The sequence below is a fragment of the Rhipicephalus sanguineus genome, chromosome 6 (assembly GCF_013339695.2).
Source record: "Rhipicephalus sanguineus isolate Rsan-2018 chromosome 6, BIME_Rsan_1.4, whole genome shotgun sequence".
In the NCBI taxonomy this organism is placed as follows: Eukaryota; Metazoa; Arthropoda; class Arachnida; order Ixodida; family Ixodidae; genus Rhipicephalus; species Rhipicephalus sanguineus.
The window spans coordinates 1,784,664-1,797,660 of NC_051181.1; the positions used below are offsets into that span (position 1 = coordinate 1,784,664).

Consider the following 12,997-nt stretch of genomic DNA (forward strand, 5'->3'; position numbering starts at 1 on the left):
CTTGTGGCGCGTAGGCGGTATTTGTAGTCCATCCGATGCGGCTGCGCAGAGCGTAGCACTTGGTTGCCAGGTGTGGAAATGATCCGAGGTTGAAGGCAGCGGGTAGTTCCTGACATTGCTTGCGTTGACCGTGCCGGCGGGTTGTCGCCAAAAGTCCCGATGGTAGTCCAGGTTGCAGCCGCTGCCTCGGAAGCACAAGGGCATTGATGCGGTGATCCACATTAGGGCGGCCTGCATGAAGAAAGGCATTCTCGTGACCAGCATAGCTGCGGTGGCGTGCCCCAAGTGCTTGTGGCGCGTAGGCGGTATTTGTAGTCCATCCGATGCGGCTGCGCAGAGCGTAGCACTTGGTTGCCAGGTGTGGAAATGATCCGAGGTTGAAGGCAGCGGGTAGTTCCTGACATTGCTTGCGTTGACCGTGCCGGCGGGTTGTCGCCAAAAGTCCCGATGGTAGTCCAGGTTGCAGCCGCTGCCTCGGAAGCACAAGGGCATTGATGCGGTGATCCACATTAGGGCGGCCTGCATGAAGAAAGGCATTCTCGTGACCAGCATAGCTGCGGTGGCGTGCCCCCACCGCAGGTGCTTTAAGCTTATCTGAAGTTTCGCACCTGAAGGGGCAATACGACGGGTTGGCCGCGTGTTCCGACCATTTGTCCGCCAAAGCTCCAACTGCTCTGAATAGCTTGGCGACTTATTCACTGTTGCAGTACCCCCTGTTCAGCTCGAAAAGACTGTTTTGGAATAGCGGAGGGAGGCGGATACGCGGCTATTTCTGCAATAAAAATGATTTATTCAGGCATTTTTCACTGTTCTCGGTGAGCGTGTGCAATAAAAACAATTGCTATATAACATTTTACATTGTTATACAGCAATAACGCATCGGGTTGACGCGTGTAGATATAAGTAACTATAAGAAAGGGTCGGTGATGTCCGGTATCATATTTGTTCACACTGAAAAGGTGTAAGACTCACTAATGATCGGTTCCTGTAAGAATTTTGTCGTGTTACCTTCAATAAACCTTTTAATCTTTTTAATTCATATAAGGGTACGTAAAGCTGTCTACAAATAATGCTTTCACGGTTTTCGCCCAATTTTTATACCCCACTTTTAACTTTAAAACGAGAGGACAGGGATGGAAGGATATCATGAGCGTTTCGTTCATTCACCCTTGCGCCACCACGCACATCTTGCGGCTAGTCGGAGAAGCAGCACCATGCACTCCCATGGTGAAGCAGGCGATACGACTGGCATCGAGAAACGTCAATATAATTGCATGGTACTGTATTTTACGGGCTATACGTGAGTGGAAATTTTTATTACTGGGTATGCCGCGCATATCTAGAATGGCTACTTTTTTGGCGAAATATGTATAAAAATGGCGATTTTTGGCGACTTTTTGCTCGTCGTTTGGCGACATTTACTCGAAAGTCAGTGGCAACCCTGAACACTGGGCCGCACCGCTCGTCAGCACTCACGCTTGTCAAGCGCTCCTCGCAAGCATAGAAGCACTAGCGTGGCACTGTGGTGGAAGACCCGATTGCCACGCAGAGGGCGCGGGTTGAAATGCCATCCGATCCTAGAAATTTGTTTCTCATTTTTTATTATATCACGCGATAGCGGTCACGGACACCGGCGGCGGTGGACAACTATGGCGCCAAAATCAGCCGTTATGATCTCATAACAGCTTTCGCTGTAACAAACTTCAGCGCCGACAGTGCCCTCTCTACGCTGGCCTGCGTGACAGGCACGCAAAAATCCACTTGCGTTAATATAAACATCTCTGGTTGCCACTGTTTTCGTTTTTCGCACAATTTCAACATATCTTTGCTTTGGAATTCCTGCCTGAGCTACGCGCTAGTATCGTACCCTGAGATATGCTCACATTGCACCAGCTCAATTGCTCCAGATTGCGAAGTTTTCTCGTGAACCGAAAAACGATTGAAAAAATTTCGTTTTCACTCCGGAACGAAATAATAGATAAAGTTTCGGTTACGTTTTCGTTCCAGTCCAAAATATCTTTTTTTTTCGCTTTTCGTTTTCGGTTTTCGTTCTGTTCTGACACCCTGCCTTTGATATTCACCGGCATGACGATTCACTCCACGCGGACGTTCGTTCTCCTCCGCAGTCGATCATCACATGTCTTCTCGGCGACCCTCTTCAAAACATGTCACTGTCATCATCTTGATACTTAACTCACAGCACTAGATCATCAAACAACACGTCTTCTGCGGTCGAGCGAACGATGCTACCACTAGAACGACATAACTTCTTCGCCGACTAACTCCTCACTGACTGACTCTGCCCCCGCGCGCTTGCTGAGCTTGCATTGCCTGTATCGGCTCGCGCCTGGGTTCGGGAAGGTGCGTATGATTCGTCTATGCGTAGCACAGCAGAAGCTAGGGAAAGGGAGAGATCCTCTCACCGATTCGTCTGCGGAATCAGACGGCGCCGCTGGCTCGGCTTCGCTTTCTCGAATATCCCGACCTTTCGCGTTCGTTGGCTGTGTCGGTGGCGTCTTCTGCGGAGAGGGTAAGAGGCGCGCGGGCGCGCTCCCGGCGCCTTTTTAACTCGAAAGTGTTTTATGCCGGGGTCCACCAAGTACATCCGTCACGGATATGACGTTGATAAAATGGACGCCAACGGGTGAGAAAGAAAAAACCAAGAAAAAGATACCCCGCTGGGAATCGAACCCACGACGCTGCGGCCGCGACGGCAAGCGCCCGACGCCCTACCGACTAAGCTAAGTGGGGAGATGCTAGACACGGCGCGAACACGCCTTATATCTTTCACACATTCTCTTTCGCGGCGGGCGGAGCTAGTGTAAAACGCGCAAGAAAACGCGCATCAAGGCACCCTAGGCGCAGCGGGGCGGTGCCGCCGTCTGTGAGAGGTGAAAAGAAGTAATGCTTCACAATCGACACTTACTAACGCTTACTCCGAGATTGCACGCGATATCGGAGGTCATGGTTAAAGCTTCTCGATACCAGAGAGGTAGACTGGCCGCGCTGGCGTCGCCGAGGCACCCTTGAGGAAGTTACGTTCTTTGCCTTTGGCTTCGTGTTAGCGTGCGTCGGCTCATCGGAGTAGTGCAGCTTCCACGTGCACCAGCGGGATTTCTCCGCCGCCGACTGCTTCAATTGCGAGAGCACAGACTAACAAAACTGCTGCAATATGCGTTGCAGAAAAGGACGCGATTTCTACGGGCGAATGTCGTGCCTTGGTGGAGCGAGAGCAGCGCCTGCGAGACAGAGGCCAGCGGGACGCACGCGTTTGCGGCTCAGGCTACGAACCTCTACCTCCCGTGTTGCTGAAGCGCAGTGTGCGTTATGTATGGATGAGCGCAAGCTTCGGCTACCCATTACTAGAAAGCGCACACCGTGCCGTTTCTCTCCTTAATTGACGACGCTTTGAAGAAGTGCATACCGGGTACCAGTGTTGATTATGAGCTTGTTGATATCATCCTTACGCGGGATTCACGATTCGCTGTGTCGAAATATATGTTCACACCGTCACCGTCACCGTCAGGTTTAATCATGATCATGGGCGTTAGTCGTCGCGATAGAGACATGCTGTCAACATGGGTGCATCCACGTCAAACAGTGCTATAGCTGCCAAACACGAATAGACATTGTACAAGCTCTCATATATCACTACACAATAAGCACTACTTCTGTAAAGACGCGTTTCACTTTCTTGTTATGCCGATTCCTATGACGGAGGGATCAGCCATGTTTGTTATACTTGTTTTTATAGGCGGTGCACAAGGCGTATAAGGAGCTTCGCCCCTAAAATGTGTGAACAAGAGGTGTCGCTTGAGCAAACGTTTCTACAAGCAGTCTTGTCTTCTTCAAGGCTACAACTGCGTTTAACTCCAGGCAGTAAGAATCAATCTAGAGTTGCCCACTACTGTATGACTCATAATCATATCATGGTTTGCATGTGAATCATCAGAAATGATAAATTTAAAGGTAAACATATCCGACAGAAGTATGTCTGGCTGGGAAAGATTATAAGAATAAAAAGACTCTCCAGCCACATTTATTCATCAGTCTTCCTAGTTTAAAAGTCCTAACAGACCGAACGGGTATCGAAACGTAGGGTCAGTTTTTTTTTAATTATAAATCGCATTACAAAACGAGCATCACGGCAGTGAGGGGTATTAACAGTCTTTCCAACATCTAATACCTGGGGTATAACGTCCCAAACCACGATATGATTATGAAGGACGCCGTAGTTGAGGGCTCCGGAAATTTTGACGACCTGGGGTTCAGCCTCAAATATTTTCGCCTCCATCGAAAGTGCAGCCCACGCGAAACATAAATGCAACATATAGTTGTGCCTTATGCGACAGTTTACATACTGCGCTCAAAACTGTTTTGCCTTAATTAACTGTGTTTAGATCACAGAAGTTTACAAAAAGATACGACAAAGCTCTACAAGGCTGTGCTCAATTACATTAGGCTTTGCACATATGTTCAATGGGCTCCTTCAAATTATTTACAGCTAATAAACCAATTATCAATTTAGACGAGCACTACTTCCGGCAAAGCTTCACCAAGCACGTTTACGTTGTCGTGATGTGTGAGATTGTGTTCATTGAATATGGTAGTGTTTTTTTTTATATAGCATAAAAAGGTCCCTAATTTGTTTGAGCACACCTAGTTCTGCTGTTTAAGTTGACACGTCACAGTTATAGCACCTACCACTATGAAGTGAGAGTCTGTGAACTGCTGTCACGAAAAATACCCAGGAAATCGAAGAGATAATTTAAAACAGACATGAACTTGACGTATCCACAGCCACGCTACAAGATTTTACGTATAGACCCTTTTCATAAATACGCCACCTGACGGTGGGCTTTTCGTCAGTTTCGCTTCGCAAAGGAGCGTGGGATAGCCAGCGCCATCGTGAGGGCATGAAAAGCGAGCCGTCATATGCGTGAGTGCTGTGATGTTTGTGTTGGCGCCTAGTTCTCCGTGTCATCCGCTGAAATCTCACCGTTTGCGTGCTTGAACGAGCTCTTAGTAATCTCCGTTGGTCTTTCTGAGGTGCTTCCGATGCACAATTAGCAACATTTTGTACCCTTCAACGGGTTGGAGGAGCAGTTTGGCTCGACTGCCGCGGGTGCGGGACCGTGACCACAGCCAACTCGCGTGCGCGCCCGGACCACAAAAAAAGGCTCGCCGAAGCTACAAACTTCTCAGCGAAGGAAAGGAAGGACGTCGCTGTCGCGGAACTATGCGACCGCAACCGGTGATATTCCTGCAGGTCTGCCGCAAGCCGCACCACGCCACTATTTTCCGGACGCCCCGCGTTGGGTATATTTGTGGAGACAATTAAAACAACACTCTGACCACGATTAAAAGTAAATAAAAGCACGACGTTTCGGCCCCCGTACGGGAGCCTTGTTCACAAGTGAAAAATGACTGTGTGAGCGGTCCGGTTATGTATGTTATAAAATGTGACGTAAGCAACGTGTGTAGGCGTGTGGAAAGTTTCCGTCATTCCGATTGAGTGTGTGCGCCGTTGTCTGGATCGTGATAGATTCGAGATGAAGCCGAGATGACCAGTTCTTTTCTCTATATGTATATTTGTATGCAGTGGCGTAGCCAGTGGGGGGGGGGGGAGGGGAACACCGGGCCCGTGCCCCCCCCTCCCCGAATTTTTTTTTGCCATGGCACACAGAGCACAAAATGACACTCGACCGCATCTGCCTGCCCGGCCCCCACACTTCAGATCAAGGTGGTGCCCCCCCCCTCCCCCCCCCGAAAAATATTTCTGCCTACGCCCCTGTTTGTATGTGCTAAAAAATGTTGACAAGTGGCTTACGATATGCGAGTACTGTCTTACTAAATGAACGGTACGCAACTTCATTTTTATTTTCTGGCTGGCCTTACGAACCCTCGCAGTATTTCTGCACAAACAATCTATCGTAATTCACCGCATGCAGGCACTCGGGAGAAGACTATTCATTCGTAAAAGCAAGGCTACACATGGCGCTGTGAAATAAGCACGTCCGTTTTTGTAGCGCGTTTACAAAACGGCGTCCTTCCGCACGTCCGTTTGACACCACGTACGGAGAGAGAGCACGTGCGTTTGTTGTTCAAGTTTTATCGCGTACCTTATCGCTGTTCTCGTCGCGATATCCTCGATGGTGGCACATGGGAACGCAGCACGTCTGCACAATTGCAGCACGCCGTCTCTACGAATAACGTTGATACAGTTCACGATTCGGCGGTGCTGAAATGTCACGCACTGGCACGTTGCCGAAGCCTGCGTCGTCTGCTGCGGTGCCCTCACAATGGCGGCAGACTGTAGTTTGCGTGCGCGGCGCTAGGGGCGCCCTTTTTCGAAAAGGGTCTATTGTCCTGGGGTCATAGCATCGAAGAAGGCAGCAGTCGGTGTGTCCAAGATGCAACTTTATTTGGTTGAACTTGTGGCCGGGAAACGAAGATGATAGCGGGGAACACAGCGTCGGCCGTCGATAAACTGATCCGTGGCAAGGCGCGTCGGCATTTGTACCTGCGGCATCGAACATTCCAGCCTTATCGCTTATGGCTGCGTTAGTTCGAGAATAAATTCAGCTGTTCGCGATTGCGCGCTCCAGCCTAACAGAAGATCCTAAAATAATCTGGAATGTTCCCAGACATTCTGGCACGGTTGCCGCAACGCAGCCACTACACGTGCAATGGGCCAATAACATAAAACATAGAACGAAAGGAGCGCGTGTGGCAGTATTTCAAGCCGGAGCTTCTAATAGTAGGAGGGAGAATACAAACATATTGAAAAAGTAAACACAATAACACGTATGCAATATATATATGACCTTTATTTACCCAGCATTGGCACAGGTTCAGATCATGACTTACTAGTTGATTTCGTGAGTGTTTGCTTGCAATAGAGTGCTCGAGTTCTATCGACATGTCTATGTGATATAGAGATTGTGCTCATGGCTAATCAGTTTAGTGTTCTGTGTGAACACCAGCAAAGATGTACACTGCATGCCTAAAGCATATTTTCTTAGAATTGTGCTTCTGGAATCTGTAAGCACTCGCCTTATGTCTCTCTCTGTTTCGTTAGCATTCATCTACGCTGCATATTCAGCAGTCAGATTACTACTAGCGCCAAGAAATTCTAGCTGTAGAAACTGTGTAAGCGAACTATAACGAGGAACAAAACGAGCCTGAAATATTTTCTTCCACCTATTAACTTAATACATAATACCTATGGTATGGCTTCGCGGCCGAGAATTTCGCCAAGAAATTCGTGCCTACCCTTTAGACACAACGCGATATTCCTTATTTGTAACACATTCAAGGTTACATTGCAGAACGAGAAAGATGGAGACCTGTGCACATCCAGGATTGTTTACGTAACGAATTTAGCAAAACTACATTGCTCTCACTGCGCTAACTATCTGTCGGCGTAGCGCACGTTTCGTTTCCGACTCTACACCATGCACTCACTTAAAGATCAACACAACCTGGCAAGCGCCGCATAACTAACGGCAGGATAAGACCCTTGTCCTAAAGCTACGCTGTTAAACTCGGACGCCGCAACGCAATTAGAGCAACGTTCTTTCAGCGATCTCGGTGTTGAGTTATACCCGTGCCACACGGGCACAGAAAATGACATGCGGCAGTGAAGGCATTAAGTTCCCGAATGACTATTTTCCGGCGGAGCTGCTGCACGTCTAACCTGAATGACATTTGACTTGATGGTCGATTGCAGCATCTTCTGCAATGAGCAGTTGTTGAGTAGTAATAAAAAAATAAACATGCGTTTACAACCTTAATATACCTCCGAGAGTAATTAAATGTAGAAATAAGCATATTACGCTGCCGTAGGCTTTAGTTTATTGCATTGTTTCACGACGTTGCTGCCGACGTTAGTAACCTAAGCCAATGCTTGTCAGATCCACAGTATAAAAAGAAAATGGCGCCTGTCGCAACCAAAATACAGCGCTTGAAGCACACGTTTAAGTGATTAGTGCAAATAAAAGACGTGAAAACTTTATTTTCAGCTGAATAGGATGTCCTTTTACTTAATGTAGGTGCATCGCACTACGTCAGCTGTGCAGTCGAGAGTATGCATTTCTCAGTCTAATGAGTACTGGCGATGACATTAGATGACGAATGGCATTTGGGCGAATGCCATTTCGTTCGTCCGTGTGGGACCGCGCGAATGGCAATAATTCTGAAGGCATTAGGAGGGAAATGCCATTTTATGTGCCCGCATGGCACGGGTATTATATGCACATATTTCTCAGCTTTCAGTCTCATTACACACGTACGGGTTGAAAGCTTTCGACGTGTATGAATGACTTGTTTTGCTTGGACCAGACTGTATACATTGCTTGTACCAGCTTGGGCACTCACAATAAACGATGTAAACCTCACTTGATTGACGCTGTTTTTGCCAGTAGATGCCAGTTTGGTCACCTGGCGATAACTACTACACACGCGAGCCGCGATTTAGCAACGGCAAAGAACAAAATACTGCAGGGAGCAAAAAGCGCAGTAGCGCAACCAGGGCTAACCAGCCGCAAAAATGCGTTTGTCTAATGATGATCCACGTTGGAGCAATGTTCATTCCATCCGAGTATTTGGGCTGTAGGCGCCTGACGACTCCGTTGGCTTCGAGCCACGATCTGAGACGGCTCACAAAAGCATAATGGGCAAAAAACAGCGCGCAGACGGACGGGACGAAGAAAGGGATACACAGAACAAGCGCTGTGGGTTTTTTGCCCATTATGTATCACCAACTAGCCCAACTTTCAGTCCTGTCATAAAAGCAGCCGCAATAATGACATCTAGCCCTTACTGCTCTTTTACATTCTGAAAACCACGAAACCATTTTTTTCTTTCATTCCCTTACATGGGCATGCGGCATCCTGATAACACCGAAGGAACAGCGCTACGGGAAGACAGTGCGCATTCCACGAATTACTTGCGTCACTGTCGGTTCGGTAATCGTCTGCGCGAAAATTTTTCGAGCACACGAGTATATTTTTCGGTAGTTTCTCGCGGCACTTTGAGTGCAGGGGTTTTCTCGTTGGCGCCCAGTGGTGAGTCATGTTTTCAGTGGTGTACCGTCCTCTTCACGCCGACTACTTTGAGTATATGACCGACATAGAGTGAGAGCTACCTTGATAGCAGTTTTTGGTAGTTGGTTGTAAAAGTCGCGTGCGCGGACATGGACCCCACCCGTTTGTTTTCATCAAGTATTTTGTGGAAGAATTCCATCGCCTATCTTGATGCATCTATCTGTATGAGTGCCTATCTAGTTGTATTTCTAAGTGCACTGTGGCGCATTGTGAAGTTTCTTGTTGGTTTGTTTTTTGTTTCTTTACTGGCCTTACGTAGGAGGAAAAACGGACACCTTCAAGTGACGTCGGCAACTCCCCGCCGTTTGGCAAAAAAATATATTAAGATATAATTTTTGACCGTTTGCATCTCAAAATGTGATACCAGCACAAACAAAATGTTCTTAGACAACATACAACATAGTTTCGAACCCTTGATGTTTTGTCAGGGTCCTCTTGCACACCTATATAATTCTGATCGTAGAACATATGACCCGAAACAATACATGCGCATGATTGTCGCCGCTACGGATGATGACCGAGCTCTTCTTCCTGCAGGAATGGCTACGCAGTAGTACTCGAAGACAAGCTCAAGGAACACGACGTACGTCCCGAGCACTTGCTGTGCTTCTACAAGGAGATACTGCGGAATCTGTCTGCACCCAACCCCGAAAACGTTATCGCGTACGGAGACCGACAGCCGCTTCCGTTGGACAAGCCTTTCATACCGGAGTTTGTCTATGCGGAATGTGCCACAAGACAATCACCAGGCCAAACCTTTCACACGCAGTATCTACTGAACGTGGTTGTCAAGAGGCCTGTCGAGGAGCGTTGCCGAAGGTCGAACAGCACGACGCCGCACAATCTCAGCGTCTTGGTGCTCGGCCTGGACTCGGTTTCGTATCTTAATCTAGAGAGACACTTGCCAGAGACGGCGCAGTTTATGCGTCAGAGGCTGGATGCCTTCGAGCTGCGCGGATACAGTAAGATTGGTGACAACACGTATCCTAACCTGCATGCCCTCATCACTGGCCTCAAGTACGTTGAGACGCGGAAGTACTCGTCCGAAGGATTCTACGACAACCTCACTTCGCGCATCATCTGGCACGAGTATGGCAAACGGGGCTACCGAACAATGTTCTTCGAGGACTGGCCACGGTACGGTACTTTCCATCGCTTCTCAAATGGATTCCGGCACCCTCCGGCCGACTACTATCCACGACACGCCATAATCGCCATGGAGAATTCCTCCAAGTGGCTTACGGAAGATGCATGGATGCCGCGCTGTTTGGGAGCGACGATGGTGTCTGAAGAAATCTTGGACTACTTGGTCCGCTTCACCAAGGTCATGCGAGAGAAACGTTTTTTTGCTTTCATGTGGATAAATGAACTTACGCACAATAGCCTTAACAGCGCCGGGTACGCCGACGAGCCTTTCCGGAGACACCTCGAGCTGCTACACGCATCCGGTACGCTCGACAACACGGTTCTCGTTTTCCTCAGCGACCACGGCTTGCGGTTTGGTGACCTGCGCTCAACGTATATCGGCAAATTTGAGGACCGCCAGCCGTTTGCCTTCGTGGCTTTCCCGCGGTGGTTCCTCGAGCAGAATCCAAAAGCAGCAGGTAATCTTCGCGTCAATCAGTTTCGCCTTACCACTCACTTCGATGTCTACGCAACGCTCTCTGAGCTGCTGGACTACCCGAACATCGAGAGAGCGCAGACAACGTACGGCCGGAGCTTGCTGCACGAGATACCGGAGGAAAGGACGTGCGCCGACGCGAATATCGGACCCCATTGGTGCGTGTGCAACGTTCGCAGCAACGTGACCGTGACCAACACGCTTGCCTTGGTAATGGCTAACAAGCTTGTCTCCTGGATCAATGGACTGGTGGCGCGGGCAACGCGCAAGTGCGCCGAGTACCAGCTACTCAGAGTTATGGACGTGACTGCAGTGCAGGGGACGCCGGCGGACTACGCACACAAAGCGAGTCATTATTATTGGGTCACCGTCCAGCTGTCGCCAGGCAACGCCGTTTTCGAGGGCACTGTACACGTCATTGCGGACACCATAACTGTGCTTAACGATGTCAGTCGCAACGACAGATGTACCTGGATGAGCCAGTGCGCGTGGGGTCACTGGCTTGAGAAGTACTGCTTTTGTACTCGCACTTTGGAACTGCAGATGTGAAACGTATCCACTGAACATTTGAACATTTCAAGTTCTGTTTTATTTCGACCCAAGATCTTTTAGCTCAGAATAAAGTGTATAACGTTTCAGCCGGGGAATCACTACCCTTCTTCGCATCTCGACAGCTTAGTTCCAGCGTTGTACTAGTCCGCTTTGTGTGACTGAAGTAGTGGTTCCATAATTGGGGCACGAATAATTGGGGCATAATTGGGGCCGCATATATTGCTATTCATGGTATAAAAGATTGGCTTGTTACCAAAAGTTAGTAAAACGAGCGCCTCAACAGATTAGCGTCTTGAATTGGCTGGTTGGTGCATACTGATTTTGAATGAAGAGACAGTGCTAGAACAGGACGAAGACGAGAGAACAGAGACACGGCGCTTACGAACAACCGCATTTCATTGCGTTTGCACGTCAGTATATGCAGGAAAGAACACAATCAGTGTACATATCTGGCGACACGATATCGCTCTAACAATGCCAAATCACAGTTTTGAAAGAGACATGAATTCATTTCTGCGAAGCGATAGCGAAGCTACGCTGACACAACATTTTCCACTTTTCTGTATGCAAAAAGCCTCAAAGATTTTACGTTGGTATCAATGGAAAAGACGATGCTCATCGTGCAACGGAATAAACAATGTTACACTTCACTCTTTCAGGAAGTCCTATGGTATCCTAACGCATTAGCGGCAAAGAACATCGCAATAGGAACATTTATTAAAACTTGTTTAAAATATCTCGAGAAGTATTTAGAGCAAGTAGATAATGGAGAGTTATTTCGAGTTCACTACTCTGCATGGAGTCAACCACAAAAGTCTACGGACCACGCGAGCGCCTGGCCAAGAGCCTCTCCGCGACATTCCCGCTACGGCAGCGACGATCGACAGCAGCGCTACGCCCAAGACCAGAAACAGAGACAAAGATATAAAGAAAGAGTAAATCATGGCGAAAAAAAATTTCTGATGAGGCGGCGGCATTCGAACCCACGTACCCACGATCCGCAGGCGAACGTCCTAACCCCTCGGCTATCCAGGCTTTTTTTTTCTTTATTGCCTTGCAAATCAAGACTATTTACATACTCATCAAAAAAAAAGGTAGAGCTCTACAATTACAAAGTGCAATTATGAACCGTCAGCGCTGAGCCGACTACAACAAAAACTTTGGCATGCGCAACAATAGTTCCACTCGTGAAATCCACTCTGGTACATCCTCCTGCCCTTTCAGCACTTCAAGAAAACGGCACACTGATTCGCAGAAATATTCCCGTACAGATCTCACTTGTACATCCGCATTGTCAAAGGCAGTTCGAGTTTGCCATAACTATGCAGGCCAAGGAGCATGACTAGATCAAAAGGTACTCCATCATCATTTTTAACAGAAAGAAAACTCTTTTTTCAAAGTTCTCTGTAATATGTCCCAGAAAAACACCCCGCTCCAGCAGTCTATAAACACGTGTTCAATTGTTTCCGGTTTATTGCATAAGAAACAAAGTGTGCCCCAAGGTAAGAATAATCCCCTATCTACCAACCATGTTTTAACTGGTAAAGTACCAGTGTGTAATTTAAAGAAAAAGGTTTTAACCGCTGGCGCTACAAGCATCCTTTTAACACGTTTCAGAACATCCTGTCCTGGGCCTGCACAGTATATTTGACGGTACAGTGGCACTGGCAATAAAATACTGACGAGGTCTTTATACAATTTCTTACGTGAGACTTCA

At 48.0% G+C, this 12,997-nt stretch overlaps 1 protein-coding gene across 1 annotated transcript; it reads left to right on the forward strand.

Moving 5' to 3' along the window:
* Window positions 1–523: 523 nt before the first annotated feature.
* Window positions 524–11,277, forward strand: LOC119395561 (uncharacterized). The gene is made up of 2 exons (XM_037662536.1): window positions 524–579; window positions 9,645–11,277. The coding sequence occupies exons 1-2, from the start codon at window positions 524–526 to the stop codon at window positions 11,275–11,277; spliced, it is 1,689 nt and encodes a 562-aa protein (XP_037518464.1).
* The last annotated feature ends 1,720 nt before the right edge of the window (window positions 11,278–12,997 follow it).

What these genes read in the sequence shown, in the direction of transcription:
- LOC119395561 (XM_037662536.1), top strand. Translation starts at nt 524, where the DNA reads ATGAAGAAAGGCATTCTCGTGACCAGCATAGCTGCGGTGGCGTGCCCC. An exon ending in GTGGCGTGCCCCCACCGCAG is followed by an intron (nt 580 to 9,644) that starts GTGCTTTAAGCT and finishes TTCTTCCTGCAG; the next exon opens with GAATGGCTACGCAGTAGTAC.